The sequence below is a fragment of the Heptranchias perlo genome, chromosome 7 (assembly GCF_035084215.1).
Source record: "Heptranchias perlo isolate sHepPer1 chromosome 7, sHepPer1.hap1, whole genome shotgun sequence".
NCBI classification, from domain to species: Eukaryota; Metazoa; Chordata; class Chondrichthyes; order Hexanchiformes; family Hexanchidae; genus Heptranchias; species Heptranchias perlo.
In genome coordinates, this window is record NC_090331.1 from 74,876,573 (window position 1) to 74,894,533 (window position 17,961).

Genomic DNA, 17,961 nt, shown 5'->3' on the forward strand with positions numbered 1-17,961 from the left:
TAATCATATTATGATTTTCTAAGTGCCCTGATACCACTTCCTTAATAATGGATTCCAGCACTTTCCTGACGACTGATGTCAGGCTAACTGACCTGTAAGTTCTCTGTTTTCTTTCTCCCTCCTTTCTTGAATAGCAGTGTTACATTTGCTACCTTCCAATCTGCTGGGACCATTCTAGAATCTAGGGAATTTTGAAAGATCACAGCCACCTCTTTTCTAGCCCTAGGATGTAGGCCATCAGGTCCAGGGGACTTTTCAACTTTTAGTCCCATTAGTTTCTCAAGTACTTTTTCTCTACTGATATTAATTGCTTTATGTTCCTCACTCTCATTAGCCCCTTGGTTCCCCACTATTTCTGGTATGCTTCTTGTGTCTTCTACTGTGAAGAGAGATACAAAATATTTGTTTAACGTCTCTGCCATTTCCTTAGTCCCCATTATAATTTCTCCTGTCTCAGCCTCTAAGGGACCCATGTTTACTTTTGCTACTCTCTTCCTTTTTACAGACATGTTGAAGCTCTTACAATCTGTTTTTATATTTCTTGCTAGTTTACTCTCATATTCTATTTTCTCCCTCTTTTTCAATTTTTTGGTCATTCTTTTCTGGTTTCTAAAACTTTCCCAATCCTCTTTGCAATAATGTAAGCTACTTCTTTTAATCTAATACTATCCTTAACTTCATTAATTAGCCTTGGATGGATCACTTTTCCCATGGAGTTTTATTTCTCAAAGGAATGTATGTTCATTTTGAATTTTGAAGTATTTCTTTAAATGTCTGCCGCTGCTTATCTACAGTCATACCTCTTAATCTAATTTCCCAATCTACCATAGCCAACTCGCCCCTCATACCAATGTAATTGGCTTTATTTAAGTTTAAGACTCTAGTTTTGGACTTAAGTATGTCACACTCAGACTCATTGTGAATTTCACAATCATATTATGATCACTCTTCCCCAGAAGATCCTTTACTATAAGATTACTAATTAACCATGTCTCATTACACAATACAGGATCTAAAGTAACCTGTTCCCTGGTCGGTTCCATGATGTATTTTTCTAGGAAACTATCTCGAATGCATTCCATGAACTCGTCCTCCAGATTACCTTTGCCAATTTGATTTGCCCGCTCTATATGACTATTTAAGTACCCCACGATTATTGCATTTCCTTTGTTACAAGCTCTTATTATTTCTTGATTAATACACTGTCCAACAGTATAGCTATTGTTAGGGGGCCTATAAATTACTCCCACTGGTATTTTTTGCTCCTTGTTATTTTTTATTTCCACCCATACTGATTCTACTTCCTGATCTTCCGAGCCAAGATCCTTTCTTACCACTGTCCTTATGTCATCCTTTATTATCAGGTCTACCCCACCTCCTACTTTTCCATTCTGCCTGTCTTTCTGAAATGTCAAGTACCCTGGAATATTTAGTTCCCAACTTTGGTCACCTTGCAACCACATCTCTGTAATGGCTATTAGATCAAACACATTTATCTCTATTTGTGACACTAATTCATCTATCTTGTTATGAATGCTTCATGCATTCAGATAAAGAGCCTTAAGTTTTAACTTTTTAACATTATTCCCTGCTTTGACCTTATTCATTGATGCACTATTTCCGTTAAGGTCTCTGTTCCTTCCTGTAACACTCTACTTATTTTTACCTAAATCGCTATATTGCTCTGTTGCCTTATCTTTTCTCTTTCGACTTCTAAATTTCCCCTCACCTGACCCCAACCACCACCACCACCCCCGCCCCCCCCGCCCCGACCTTTTTAGTTTACAGCCCTAGTTATTTGATTCACCGAGACACTGGTCCCGGCCCGGTTTAAGTGGAGCCCATCCCAGTGGAACAGCTCCCTCTTTCCCCAGTACTGGTGTCAGTGCCCCATGAATAGAAACCCCTTCCTTCCATGCCACTCTTTGAGCCATGCATTTCACACTCTGATCTGTTTGAGCCTATGCCAATTTGCACGTGGCTTAGGTAGTAATCCAGAGATTATCACCTTTGAGGTTCTGTTTATTAATTTAGACCCTAGCTCCTCAAACTCCCTCAGCAGAACCTCATTCTTAGTTCTACCTATGTCGTTGGTTCCTACGTGGACCACAACAACTGGATCCTCCCCCTCATGCTCCAAATTCTTTGCCAGCCGCCAGGAGATATCCTTAACCCTGGCACGGGCAGGCAACACAGCCTTCAGGACTCTCGGTCGTGGCTGCAGAGAACAGTGTCTATCCTCCAGACTATACTATCCCCTATCACTACCATATTCCTTTTTACTCCCCCCACTTGAATGGCCCCCATACCATGGTGTTGTGGTCAGTTTGCCCAGCCTCCCTGTAGTCTTTGTTCTTATCCATACAGGTAGCAAGTACCTTGTACGTGTTGGACAAGGTCAAGGGCTGAGGCTCCTCCATCACTACATCCTAGGTCCCTATACCTGCCTGACTCGCAGTCACTCCATCCTGTCCCTGACCACTGACTAAAGTACTACTTAACCTAAAGGGTGTGACTGCCTCTCGACACAAAGTGTCCAGATAACTCTCCCCCTCCCTGATGCATTGTAACGTCTGCAGCTTAGACTCCAGCTCAACAACTTTGAGCCGAAGTTCCTCGAGTTGCGGACACTTACTATAGGTGCGGTCGCGGGTCTCCACAAACTCCCACGTGCTGCAGTTACAACTCACCACCTGCCCTGCCAACCATATCTAACCTTGTTTTATTTAATTAGTTTTTAAAAAGTTTTTATTCAATCTTATTTATAGTTTTATTAATTAATTCGTTAATCTAGTTTGTTCTTAATTTAATAAAGTAATAGCAGTTATAACTTCCCAGCTCTTAATTTAACCCACTGCCCTCAAGTAGAGAGCAAACAAAGCTGTAATACTCACCAACCAATCACCTACCGGCTGTCTTGTGATTTCACTCCTTGATTTTCTTTTTTCGATCCCACCAAGTGTATCCTGAATATACCCTGAATATACCCTGACCGTACCCTGAATATACCCTGAATATACCCTGACCGTATCCTGAATATACCCTGAATATACCCTGAATATACCCTGACCGTATCCTGAATATACCCTGACCATATCCTGAATATACCCTGAATATACCCTGAACGTATCCTGAATATACCCTGAATATACCCTGACCGTATCCTGAATATACCCTGAATATACCCTGAATATACCCAGACCGTATCCTGAATATACCCTGAATATTCCCTGACCGTATCATGAATATACCCTGAATATACCCTGAATATACCCTGACCGTATCCTGAATATACCCTGACCATATCTTGAATATACCCTGAATATACCCTGACCGTATCCTGAATATACCCTGAATATACCCTGACTGTACCTTGAATATACCCTGAATATACCCTGACCGTATCCTGAATATACCCTGAATATACCCTGACCGTATCCTGAATACACCCTGAATATACCCTGAATATACCCTGACCATATCCTGAATACACCCTGAATATACCCTGACCATATCCTGAATATACCCTGAATATACCCTGACCGTATCATGAATATACCCTGAATATACCCTGACCGTATCCTGAATATACCCTGAATATACCCTGACCGTATCCTGAATATACCCTGACCGTATCCTGAATATACCCTGAATATACCCTGACCGTATCCTGAATATACCCTGAATATACCCTGACCGTATCCTGACCGTATCCTGAATATACCCTGACCGTATCCTGAATATACCCTGACCGTATCCTGAATATACCCTGAATATACCCTGAATATACCCTGACCGTACCCTGAATATACCCTGACCGTACCCTGAATATACCCTGACCGTACCCTGAATATACCCTGAATATACCCTGACCGTATCCTGAATATACCCTGACCGTACCCTGAATATACCCTGACCGTACCCTGAATATACCCTGAATATATCCTGACCGTATCCTGAATATACCCTGACCGTACCCTGAATATACCCTGACCGTACCCTGAATATACCCTGACCGTACCCTGAATATACCCTGACCGTACCTTGAATATACCCTGAATATACCCTGACCGTATCCTGAATATACCCTGACCGTACCTTGAATATACCCTGAATATACCCTGACCGTATCCTGCATATATCCTGCGCGCATCCTGACTATACCCTGCGCGCATCCTGAATATACCCTGACCGTACCCTGAATATACCCTGAATATACCCTGACCGTACCTTGAATATACCCTGAATATACCCTGACCGTATCCTGAATATATCCTGACCGTATCCTGAATATACCCTGACCGTATCCTGAATATACCCTGAATATACCCTGACCGTATCCTGAATATACCCTGACCGTATCCTGACTATACCCTGACTGTATCCTGAATATACCCTGAATATACCCTGACCGTATCCTGAATATACCCTGAATATACCCTGACCGTATCCTGACCGTATCCTAAATATACCCTGACCGTATCCTGAATATACCCTGACCGTATCCTGAATATACCCTGAATATACCCTGACCGTACCCTGAATATACTCTGACCGTACCCTGAATATACCCTGAATATACCCTGACCGTACCCTGAATATACCCTGACCGTACCCTGAATATACCCTGACCGTATCCTGAATATACCCTGAATATACCCTGAATATACCCTGACCGTACCCTGAATATACCCTGAATATACCCTGAATATACCCTGACCGTACCCTGAATATACCCTGAATATACCCTGACCGTACCCTGAATATACCCTGACCGTACCCTGAATATACCCTGAATATACCCTGACCGTATCCTGAATATACCCTGACCGTACCCTGAATATATCCTGACCGTACCCTGAATATACCCTGACCGTACCCTGAATATACCCTGACCGTACCATGAATATACCCTGACCGTACCCTGAATATACCCTGACCGTACCCTGAATATACCCTGAATATACCCTGACCGTACCTTGAATATACCCTGAATATACCCTGACCGTATCCTGAATATACCCTGACCGTACCTTGAATATACCCTGAATATACCCTGACCGTATCCTGCATATATCCTGCGCGCATCCTGACTATACCCTGCGCGCATCCTGAATATACCCTGACCGTACCCTGAATATACCCTGAATATACCCTGACCGTACCTTGAATATACCCTGACCGTATCCTGAATATACCCTGACCGTACCTTGAATATACCCTGAATATACCCTGACCGTATCCTGAATATATCCTGACCGTATCCTGAATATACCCTGACCGTATCCTGAATATACCCTGAATATACCCTGACCGTACCCTGAATATACCCTGAATATACCCTGACCGTATCCTGACTATACCCTGCGCACATCCTGACTATACCCTGAATGTATCCTGTACATATCCTGCACGTATGCCGCCATCGCTCTTATCCTAGATAAGGTCTGCTCCTGCCGCCACTTTTCCCATTAACTTCGGGCCTCTGCTCCTCACTCTTTATTTACCTGCTGCCACTCCTGTCCCCGATCAGGTCCGTTCTTGCCTCTGCTCCTCCCAGTCCCAGTATGTTCACTCTACAAATGATCATCTTGCCTAAGTTATGTTATCTGGATCTCTGTTATTGAACACATAAGTGATTCAACTGTCATTACGTTGGTGTCTCCAAATATTTTTACAGAGATTGAGAGAGTTTGACACTCTGCGCTTCTTTTTTTAAAAGAAGTCAGTGCAGTATTGTAGTGGTTATATTACTGGACTAGTAATCCAGAGAACGAGAGTTCAAATCCCACCATGGCAGTTTGAGAAATTTTTTTTATTATACTCTCCGGCTCTAGATGTTTTGTTATCTGATCTTTCAGCAATGATTCTAGTATTGTTCCCACCACTGATATTAAGCCAACTGGTCTATAGTTCCTTGGATGGATTCTCCCTTTTTCAAGACAGGAATTACATTTGCTGTTTGCTAGTCCTCTGACACTATTCCCTTTTCTATTACATTTGGATACTAGCAGCTCTGCTATCTCCTCCCCAGTTTCTTTGGGTATCCATGGGAGCAATCTATCTGGGCCCAGGGTTTTGCCCTCCCTGGTCCTGTGCTGTGATTTGAGCTGAACTCGTGCTCCAATGTGGTGTATGCTAATTTCTATATATTGCAGCATTCCCATTGCCCAGTGCAATGAAGCAGTGGGAAGATATGGGGATCAAGAGGAGGTGATCTGGCTTCAACAGCTCTTAAAAGTGCTGCTGGTCATCCTTATTATTGAGAGAGATAAATGGCTATAAACAAGTCAACAAAGTAGATCTGTTTCATTAACAAAACAGCTTTTAATGTCCTGCTGAGAGGGGTGGTCCTTTTTTTGGGAGCTGTGGCACATGGTCCAATCACAAATAGCACCAGAGCAGCCTGGATGGAGATGGCTGACAGAACAAATCTTGTCTCACCCTTGCACTGAACCTAGGAGCAGGTGAGGAAGAAACTTGCTGCTCTCCGGAAGGTTGCTAACATAAGTGTCCTCAGCTTTACTTAATTTTGCAAAATTGTCGTATAATGCATTTTAATAGCAATTCTCTGTACGCTTGGTCTGGAATTACAGAAGGGAGATTTCAAAGCACTGTGAATTATTCATATACTTTACAAATGCACAAGCATGCCTATGCTTTAGCAGGACACACTGTATTGCTATTATGTCAATACTTTTGCTCTGGCCCATTATAATGTGCCAAGCAACACTTAGCTCAAGTAATCTATCCCTTCATAATTTTAATGGCCTCAATCATTATCCAAGGTAATAATACCTTGGTATCAATTAAGTAATGGCCCTCCTCTAAATGATTTTTAGGGCCTTAATATTCCTTATTGTGTGAGGGGACGATATTCTAAATGCGGCCAGACCATGGGCTTGTACAAGATAAGGATCGTACTTCTGGTTTTACATCTAATTGTCCTAGCCGTGCATCCTAGCTCCCTACTCTCTTTCACAATAACCTTGTGACACTGATGACAAACCTTCAGTGACTCCTGAGCTATAACCTTCTGGTCCTTGTCCACTCTGCTGCCTTGAGTGTGCAACCCAACATGCTGTACACACGCTTGGGTGTGCCTCTGCCCAAATGCATCAGGCTACACATCTGTATTATAAGACATCTGCTTGACAGTTAGAAAGTGAGGAATTAGAATAAGACACCATACATGGTTATAAAGGGGAAGTGCTAGAGTAAAACATGCTGAACTTAGCTAAGGGACTGTTAGGATGATTAAAATTTGGATTAACGGATATGAGGTTATTTAGGATGGGGTAGAATTAAGTAATTATGGAGAAATACAGCAATATTTATGGATCGGAATGTAAGACTGGGAACAATGACAGAGGTCCCGTGTACATTGGATGGTGCAGGGAATTAAGGCTGTGGGTTTTTGCAGTCTGCCTTAAGATTCCTTCTCAGTAAATGGTTGGTTTAGTTTATATTTTTCTACTTCCTGGTCATTGTTCTCTTCTGCCACTGGTTGAAGCTTGCCCTCTCCATGATCCATGGTAGCGGCCCATTACAGGGTAAGTGAAAGAAGGTGCAGCAGGCCCCATTAATTTGGGTTACCATGCCTGGGCTATACAGGGAGAATCACCTGACTGATTAAGGCATCTGAACGATTGTTCCAAATCCCCTTTGGTCTCCTGCATCAAGACCCTGATATTTGTGTGCACCTTGTTATATCTGTGCTGAGGTCTGGTCCTTAGATTTGTGAAGGAGTTCACAAACCAGTGAATAGTCTCTTGTGGCCAACCAATGGAAAAATTAGGAATTCCTTGGGCCAGTGACCTGTGCCAAATCTCCAAACCTGGAGCCATACAGTGCATAGCTGCAGGTCTGAAGATTTGGCACACATTTCATACGACACGTTGACATAAAAACTCTTGATGGCCAATGACCATGTCATCCCTGTCCTCAAAGTGGTTTTAAAACCTGGCTGTAGGAGTCCTATCACAGACTCTCTAGTAAATTGTAGTCTCTGCATGAAGATCTCCATGGACATGTGCATGTATGAAGCCCTTGGCCTCAAGGAATAGCTGGCTCTTAGTTGAGGTGTTTAAAATAAAGAAGATAATTGACAAGCTAGATAGGGAATGACTCTTCCATGTAATAGGGGAATCCAGAGCAAGGGGAAAATTTTTTAAAATTATAAGTAAACTGGTTATAAGTGCATTCATGAAAAGTTCCTTCACATAAAGGATGGTAAGAGTATGCAGTACACTGTGACAGAAGGCCATAGTGCAGAATCAATTGAAGTATTTAAAGGGGAAATAGATACTTACTTGGGAACCCAGGGTATTATAGAATATGGAGAAATGGTTGGGAACTCTGTGTAAAAAGTTAGAGCTACATTGGATCACAAAGTGGCAGAACTAGCCTGATGGCCCACTCCCTGATTCCATTTTCCCAAGGCTTGGCTCGAGGTTGACCAATCATTCATAGCTCAGCAACTGAGGAGCTAGGCTGGTCCAGGTTTAGGCCCAGTGTGATCTACAGGCAGAAATCAAAAATATTCTCACTATTCTGGTGGCAAATCCCCCATGATGTCGTAGATCTGAAACCGATGGAATTGGAAATGCCTTATGGGGAAGAATGAAATTACAGCTCTTCTGTGTAAAGACTATTTCACAATCACCATGTTCCTAATATGTGTACATGTCCAGGTGTACATGCCTGGAGGAATTAATCCTGACTAAAACTCAACCTTTTCATAACCTTTTCTACAAATCTAGTTACTAATCCCACTGGAGTCTCAAATACCAGCTTGGCTCAGGTGGTATCATTCTCCCCTCTGAGTCAGAAGGTTGTAGGTTCAAGCCTCACTCTCAGCACATAATCTAGGCTGACACTTCAATGCAGTATTGACGCAGTGCTGGACTGTCTGAGGGCCATCCTTCAGATGAGATATTAAATTGAGGCCCTGTCTGCCTATTCAAGTGGACAAGAAAGACCCCTTGGCACTATTCAAAGAAAAGCAGAGGAGTTCTCCCTGGGTCCTGACCAGCTTTTATCCCTCAACCAAAACAGATTAACTGGTCATTTGCTGTTAGTGAGATCTCGCGTTGTGCAAATTGGCTGTCACATTTGCCTACAGCGATAACACTTCAAGAAGTAATTTCTTGGCTGGCTGTGAAACTCTTTGGGACGTTCTAAAGGCATGAAAGGTGCTCCATAAACACAGATTCTTTCATTGTTGAGAATAGAATGGCATTCAATGTAAAATAACAAATCAAAAATCAAAAATTTTCTGTCATTTAACTGTAGCAGCCCAGTCAGGTTCAGTCAGGAGGCAGAGCTGGAAAATACAGAGAAAGCTCTCAATCTGATCAGAAATTTCTATTTAAAAGAACAAAATTCTTTTAGTCCACCATCACATTGTGATCTGTTACTTTCATAGAGCACCTGTTTGTTTTTCCAGACAAATGTTGAGCAATAAAGAGAAATGAATTTTCCGTTTGTTGCAGATGCTGTTAAAAGGGACGTTGTGTTCCTTGTTGATGGATCAGAAAAAGTCAGAGCTGCTTTCCCTTCAGTTCAAAGATTCCTTTCGAAAGTTGTCGACACCCTTGATGTTGGAAGTGACAAAATTCGAGTTGGTGTAGTGCAGTACAGTGATGATCCTAGAGTCAACTTCTACTTAAACAGCCACACAACAAAACAGGATGTGAAGGAAGCGATAAATAACCTCAGGCAAATAGGAGGAAGACGAACCAACACTGGTGCAGCATTGGACCACGTCACAAAGAACATCTTCACCAGGTCTGCTGGAAGCAGAGTGGAGGAAGGTGTTCCCCAGTTCTTGATCCTTCTCACTGCCAGCAAGTCCAGCGATGATGTTGGTCAGGCAGCATTGGCACTGAAACAGGCTGGTGTAGCACCTTTCAGTATCGGATCAGGAGACACGGACGATGATGAACTCCAACAGATCTCACTGTCCCCTGATTATATTTTCAAGGTGGATGATCTGCGGAATGTGGAAACAGTACAACAGCGTCTGGAGTCACCATTGACAACACTGAACAGAGATCGGATAGTCCGAATCCGGACTCGGGTTCTTGGAGGTGAGGCAGATACTTCACAGAATCAGTACATATGTGGTAACAATTAGTACTTATGGTTAGCTTCCTTAAAATTGAGGAACATAATTCTGATTTTAAAAATTAGCATATTGGATAATAAAATACAAAGGGTGTATTTTTCAACTGCTGCCCGCCCATTTTTCAACTGAGAAACAGATGACCAGTAATTGGAAGGCGGTGAGGGAGGCACTTTGGACACAACATTAACGCTGATGCAATTTTCAGGTGGGGCTGAAACAGCAAACAGGCTGCTAAACATGTAAATTGATGTCCTACACCCATTGTAGGACCTCATTTGCAATTTTTTGATACAAATGAGTGGAGCTTGTGCTGTGCTTAATCTGTTCATTTGTACCAGGCATTGAGCAGTGGTCCTGAAAGGGAACACTGGAAGTTGTTCACAAAACAGCCCATGAAAATTTTCCTGAACCCCCTTTATAAAAAGCTCCTGCCTGTTGTTGGCTCGGTTGGGGTCCCAATCTGCCCCTCCCCCACCACGCGCCGAATCCACCGCACCCCCCAACCCAACTCAGCATTAGCCGATTTCTTGCTCTCCCAGAATCTTCCTGCCATTCTGATTTCTTTTGTGAATATTCTATTTGTCACATCTGATCATTTCTAAGTATCCTGAGCCATTTTTGATTTGCTGTTTGTAATTTTGTCAGCTTACTACTGGAGCTGCTAAATGTGACTACTTAAAAGAAGTGTCAAATAGTATATTTTTCTGCCCCGTCAGTGGTCATTGCTTCAGGTTTCTCACCAAAACCGTTTCTCAAAACTTATGAATCCGTCTTCCCACCTGAATTCTATCCTCATCATTCAGCTGTTAGCTCTTTCAAACAAAAAGCTGGCTTGTTAGCTTATTATTTCCCTTCCAACTGTTAATTTTGAGCTTGTAAAGTGCCCTTAACTCATTGCTCTGATCTGTTCTACCATTTTCACGAACACCAAGTTTCATCCTTGCCATGTGTCAAATTCCTGGACACCAAAATGGCATCTGATACTATGCAAAGCACCTTGGGATATTCGACATTAAAATGCAATATGAATGCAAGTTGTTGTTGTTATGGGGGTGATATTTGATTTAGGTGGGCATCGGGCAGACAGTGGGCGGGGAGATCTCACCATCTGCCTGATGTCACTGGTGGGATTTTTGTAAAATCTTCAGTTTGCCAGCACTAAATAAATGCTGACAGGCAGCTCACCGATCTGTGGAGTGGGAGGAAATCCAGCGACTCCTCTGCGGAGCTGAGTGGCAGAAACACCTTAAGAGGGGGCAGGGGGTAGCCATGGAGGGACCGGCAACAAGCTGGAATGATCTTTCTGCAGCAAGGAGGAGCATTCATTCATGCTCCTCCTGACCCCACGAAAATCATTCAAAAAAACTTAGCCCTTCTGTGTTTGGAGAGTCCTCCAGCGGCCCCTCTAAGAATGATTGGTTAGGTCACTGTCTATACCGTTCCACTGGGCGGGGCATGTAAAAGTACCCATCTTTTCTGGATGGGTGCAGCTGCAACAAGACTGAAGAAGCTGGACATCATCCGGGACAAAGCAGTCCACTTGTTCGGCAGCCCATCCACCACCTTAAACGTCCACTTCCTTCAACATCGGCACACCATGGCTGCAGTGTGTACTGTACACAGGATGCACTGCAGCAACTCGCCAAGGATTCTTTGACAGCACCTCCCAAACTCACAACGTCTACCACCGAGAAGGATCAGAACAATAGGTGCGTGGAAATACCATCTCCTCCAAGTCTCACACCATTCTGTTTTGGAAATATTTCACCGTTCCTTCATCGTCGCTGGGTTAAAATCCTGGAACTCCCTACCGAACGGCACTGTGGGAGAACCTTCACCACACGGACTGCAGCGGTTCAAGATGAAGGCTCACCACCACCTTCTGAAGGGCAACTAGAGATGGGCAATAAATGCTGGCTTTGCCAGCGACGCCTACATCCCTTGTGAATTTTTAAAAAGTCATAGAAGCTGCAGGGAATTCTCAAATGACCCATCACCATGGAAATTGTGACTGAATCCATAATTGCCAGTATTGTTTTGGGTATGATCACTCTACAAATAATCACCTTGCCTATGTTAGGTTATCTGGATCTCTGTTATTCAACACTTTAGTGATTCGGCTGTCATTACATTGGTGGTTCCAAATCTTTTAACAGAGTTTGACGTTATGCATTTCTTAAAACAAAGTGTGTGCGGTAGTGTATTGGTTATATTACTAGACTAGTCCTGAGAACATGAGTTCAAATCCCACCGTGGCAGCTTGAGAATTTTTTTTTACTATACTCTCTGACTCTGGATGTTACGTTATCTGCTCTTTTAGCAATGATTCTATTATGGTTCCTCTGCATATCCATGGGAGTAATCTATCTGGACCGAGGGATTTGTCCTTCTTGGTCTTGGTGTCACGGTTGTTCTTTGTACGCTGTTCTTTGAGCTGAACTCATGCTCCCATGAAGTATACGGTAATTTCTATAATGCTGCAGCACTCCCAGTGCACAGCACATTGATGGAATGGGAACACTTGGGGATCAAAAGGTGGGTGATCTGGCTTCATCAGCTATTAAAGGGCTGCTGTTCATTCTTAAAGCTGTTCTATTATTAGGAGAGATAATTGGCTTCATAAAACAGAAGAGTTCACAAACCATGACTCCAGTAAATAGGCTCTTGTGGCCATCCATGGTAAAAATTAGGAAATCCTTGGGCCAGTGAAGTGTGCCAAATGTCCAAACCTGGAGCCATACAGCGCATCACTGCACGTCTGGAGATTTGGCACATATTTCATATGACACGTTGACATAAAATTTCTTGATGGCCAATGACCATGTCATCCCTGTCATCAAAGTGGTTTTAAAACCTGGCTGTAGGAGTCCTATCACAGACTCTCTAGTAAATCGTAGTCTCTGCATGAAGATCTCCATGGACATGTGCATGTATGAAGCCCTTGACCTCAAGGAATAGCTGGCACTTAGTTGAGGTGTTTAAAATAAAGAAGATAATTGACAAGCTAGATAGGGAATGACTCTTCCATGTAATAGGGGAAAATCCAGAGCAAGGGGAAAAATGTTTTAAATTATAAGTAAACTGGTTATAAGTGCATTCATGAAAAGTTCCTTCACAAAGGATGGTAAGAGTATGCAGTACACTGTGAAAGAAGGCCATAGTGCAGAATCAATTGAAGTGTTTAAAGTGGAAATAGATACTTACTTGGGAACCCAGGGTATTATAGAATATGGAGAAATGGTTGGGAACTCTATGTATAAAGTTAGAGCTACATTGGATGACAAAGTGGCAGAACTAGCCTGATGGCCCACTCCCTGTTTCCATTTTACCAAGACTTGGCTCGAGGTTGACCAATCATTCATAGCTCAGCAACTGAGGAGCTAGGCTGGTCCAGGTTTAGGCCCAGTGTGATCTACAGGCAGAAATAAAAAATATTCTCACTATTCTGGTGGCAAATCCCCCATGATGTCGTAGATCTGAAACCGATGGAATTGGAAATGCCTTATGGGGAAGAATGAAATTACAACTCTTCTGTGTAAAGAATATTTCACAATCATCATGTTCCTAATGTGTGTACATGTCCAGGTGTACATGCCTGGAGGAATTAATCCTGACTAAAACTCAACCTTTTCATAACCTTTTCTACAGAACTAGTTACTAATCCCACCGGAGTCTCAAATGCCAGCGTGGCTCAGGTGGTATCATTCTCACCTCTGAGTCAGAAGGTTGTAGGGTCAAGTCTCACTCTCAGCACATAATCTAAGGTGACACTTCAATGCAGTATTGATGGAGTGCTGGACTGTCTGAGGGCCATCCCTCAGATGAGATATTAAATTGAGGCCCTGTCTGCCTATTCAAGTGGACAAGAAAGATCCCTTGGCACTATTCAAAGAAAAGCAGAGGAGTTCTCCCTGGGTCCTGACCAGCTTTTATCCCTCAACCAAAACAGAATAACTGGTCATTTGCTGTTAGTGAGATCTTGCTTTGTGCAAATTGGCAGTCACATTTGCCTACAGCGATAACACTTCAAGAAGTAATTTCTTGGCTGGCTGTGAAACTCTTTGGGACATTCTAAAGGCATGAAAGGTGCTCCATAAACACAGATTCTTTCATTGCATGCCATTCTATTCTCAACAATGTAAAATAACAAATCAAATGGAATCAAAAATCAAAAATTTTCTGTCATTTAACTGTAGCAGCCCAGTTCGGTTCAGTCAGGAGGCAGAGCTGGAAAATACAGAGGAAAGCTCTCAATCTGATCAGAAATTTCTATTTAAAAGAACAAAATTCTTTTAGTCCACCATCACATTGTGATCTGCTAGTTTCGTAGAGCACCCTTTCATTGCTCAACACTTGTCTGGAAAAACAAAGAGAAATCAATTTTCCGTTTGTTGCAGATGCTGTTAAAAGGGACGTTGTGTTCCTTGTTGATGGATCAGAAAAAGTCAGAGCTGCTTTCCCTTCAGTTCAAAGATTCCTTTCTAAAGTTGTCGACACCCTTGATGTTGGAAGTGACAAAATTCGAGTTGGTGTAGTGCAGTACAGTGATGATCCTAGAGTCAACTTCTACTTAAACAGCCACACAACAAAACAGGATGTGAAGGAAGCGATAAATAACCTCAGGCAAATAGGAGGAAGACGAACCAACACTGGTGCAGCATTGGACTACGTCACAAAGAACATCTTCACCAGGTCTGCTGGAAGCAGAGTGGAGGAAGGTGTTCCCCAGTTCTTGATCCTTCTCACTGCCAGCAAGTCTAGCGATGATGTTGGTCAGGCAGCATTGGCACTGAAACAGGCTGGTGTAGCACCTTTCAGCATCGGATCAGGAGACGCAGACGATGATGAACTCCAACAGATCTCACTGTCCCCTGATTATATTTTCAAGGTGGATGATCTGCGGAATGTGGAAACAGTACAACAGCGTCTGGAGTCACCATTGACAACACTGAACAGAGATCGGATAGTCCGAATCCGGACTCGGGTTCTTGGAGGTGAGGCAGATACTTCACAGAATCAGTACATATGTGGTAACAATTAGTACTTATGGTTAGCTTCCTTAAAATTGAGGAACATAATTCTGATTTTAAAAATTAGCATACTGGATAATAAAATACAAAGGGTGTATTTTTCAACTGCTGCCCCGCCCATTTTTCAACTGAGAAACAGATGACCAGTAATTGGAAGGCGGTGAGGGAGGCACTTTGGTCACAACATTAACGCTGATGCAATTTTCAGGTTGGCCTGAAACAGCAAACAGGCTGCTAAACATGTAAATTGATGTCCTACACCCATTGTAGGACCTCATTTGCAATTTTGTGATACAAATGAGTGGAGTGTGTGCTGTGTTCATTTGTACCAGGCATTGAGCAGTGGTCCTGAAAGGGAACACTGGAAGTTGTTCACAAAACAGCCCATGAAAATTTTCCTGAACCCCCTTTATAAAAAGCTCCTGCCTGTTGTTGGCTCGGTTGGGGTCCCAATCTGCCCCTCCCCCACCAAGCGCCGAATCCACCGCACCCCCCAACCCAACTCAGCATTAGCCGATTTCTTGCTCTCCCAGAATCTTCCTGCCATTTCTTTTGTGAATATTCTATTTGTCACATCTGATCATTTCAAAGTATCCTCAGCCATTTTTTATTTGCTGTTTGTAATTTTGTCAGCTGACTACTGGAGCTGCTAAATGTGACTACTTAAAAGAAGTGTCAAATAGTATATGTTTCTGCCCCGTCAGTGGTCATTCCTTCAGGTTTCTCACCAAAACTGTTTCTCAAAACTTATGAATCCGTCTTCCCACCTGAATTCTATCCTCACCATTCAGCTGTTAGCTCTTTCAAACAAAAAGCTGGCTTGTTAGCTTATTATTTCCCTTCCAACTGTTAATTTTGAGCTTGTAAAGTGCCCTTAACTCATTGCTCTGATCTGTTCTACCATTTTCACGAACACCAAGTTTCATCCTTGCCATGTGTCAAATTCCTGGACACCAAAATGGCATCTGATACTATGCAAAGCACCTTGGGATATTCGACATTAAAATGCAATATGAATGCAAGTTGTTGTTGTTATGGGGGTGATATTTGATTTAGGTGGGCATCGGGCAGACAGTGGGCAGGGAGATCTCACCATCTGCCTGATGTCACTGGTGGGATTTTTGTAAAATCTTCAGTTTGCCAGCACTAAATAAATGCTGACAGGCAGCTCACCGATCTGTGGAGTGGGAGGAAATCCAGCGACTCCTCTGCGGAGCTGAGTGGCAGAAACACCTTAAGAGGGGCAGGGGGTAGCCATGGAGGGACCGGCAACAAGCTGGAATGATCTTTCTGCAGCAAGGAGGAGCATTCATTCATGCTCCTCCTGACACCACGAAAATCATTCAAAAAAACTTAGCCCTTCTGTGTTTGGAGAGTCCTCCAGCGGCCCCTCTAAGAATGATTGGTTAGGTCACTGTCTATACCGTTCCACTGGGCGGGGCATGTAAAAGTACCCATCTTTTCTGGATGGGTGCGGCTGCAACAAGACTGACGAAGCTGGACATCATCCGGGACAAAGCAGTCCACTTGTTCGGCAGCCCATCCACCACCTTAAACGTCCACTTCCTTCAACATCGGCACACCATGGCTGCAGTGTGTACTGTACACAGGATGCACTGCAGCAACTCGCCAAGGATTCTTTGACAGCACCTCCCAAACTCACAACGTCTACCACCGAGAAGGATCAGAACAATAGGTGCGTGGAAATACCATCTCCTCCAAGTCTCACACCATTCTGTTTTGGAAATATTTCACCGTTCCTTCATCGTCGCTGGGTTAAAATCCTGGAACTCCCTACCAAACAGCACTGTGGGAGAACCTTCACCACACGGACTGCAGCGGTTCAAGATGAAGGCTCACCACCACCTTCTGAAGGGCAACTAGAGACGGGCAATAAATGCTGGCTTTGCCAGCGACGCCAACATCCCTTGTGAATTTTTTTTAAGTTGTAGAAGCTGCAGGTAATTCTCCATGGAAGTTGTGACTGAATCCATAATTGCCAGTATTGTTTTGGGTATGATCACTCTACAAATAATCACCTTGCCTATGTTAGGTTATCTGGATCTCTGTTATTCAACACTTTAGTGATTCGGCTGTCATTATCTTGGTAGTTCCAAATCTTTTAACAGAGTTTGACGTTATGCATTTCTTAAAACAAAGTGTGTGCGGTAGTGTATTGGTTATATTACTAGACTAGTAATCCTGAGAACATGAGTTCAAATCCCACCGTGGCAGCTTGAGAATTTTTTTTTACTATACTCTCTGACTCTGGATGTTATGTTATCTGCTCTTTTAGCAATGATTCTATTATGGTTCCTCTGCATATCCATGGGAGTAATCTATCTAGACCGAGGGATTTGTCCTTCTTGGTCTTGGTGTCACAGTTGTTCTTTGTACGCTGTTCTTTGAGCTGAACTCATGCCCACATGAAGTATACGGTAATTTCTATAATATTGCAGCACTCCCAGTGCACAGCACATTGATGGAATGGGAACACTTGGGGATCAAAAGGTGGGTGATCTGGCTTCATCAGCTATTAAAGGGCTGCTGTTCATTCTTAAAGCTGTTCTATTATTAAGAGAGATAAATGGTTTCATAAAACAGAAGAGTTCACAAACCATGACTCCAGTAAATAGGCTCTTGTGGCCATCCATGGTAAAAATTAGGAAATCCTTGGGCCAGTGAAGTGTGCCAAATGTCCAAACCTGGAGCCATACAGCGCATCACTGCACGTCTGGAGATTTGGCACATATTTCATATGACACGTTGACATAAAAATTCTTGATGGCCAATGACCATGTC

General features: G+C 43.0%; 1 protein-coding gene across 1 annotated transcript in view; it reads left to right on the top strand.

Moving 5' to 3' along the window:
• The window catches only part of LOC137323879 (collagen alpha-3(VI) chain-like), a 182,163-nt gene that overhangs the window by 70,445 nt on the left and 93,757 nt on the right, over window positions 1-17,961 (top strand). Inside the window, exons 10-11 of the mRNA XM_067987919.1 lie at window positions 9,495-10,091; window positions 14,527-15,123. Of these exons, the coding sequence (XP_067844020.1) occupies window positions 9,495-10,091; window positions 14,527-15,123 (1,194 nt within the window). The remainder of the gene's footprint in view (window positions 1-9,494; window positions 10,092-14,526; window positions 15,124-17,961) is intronic.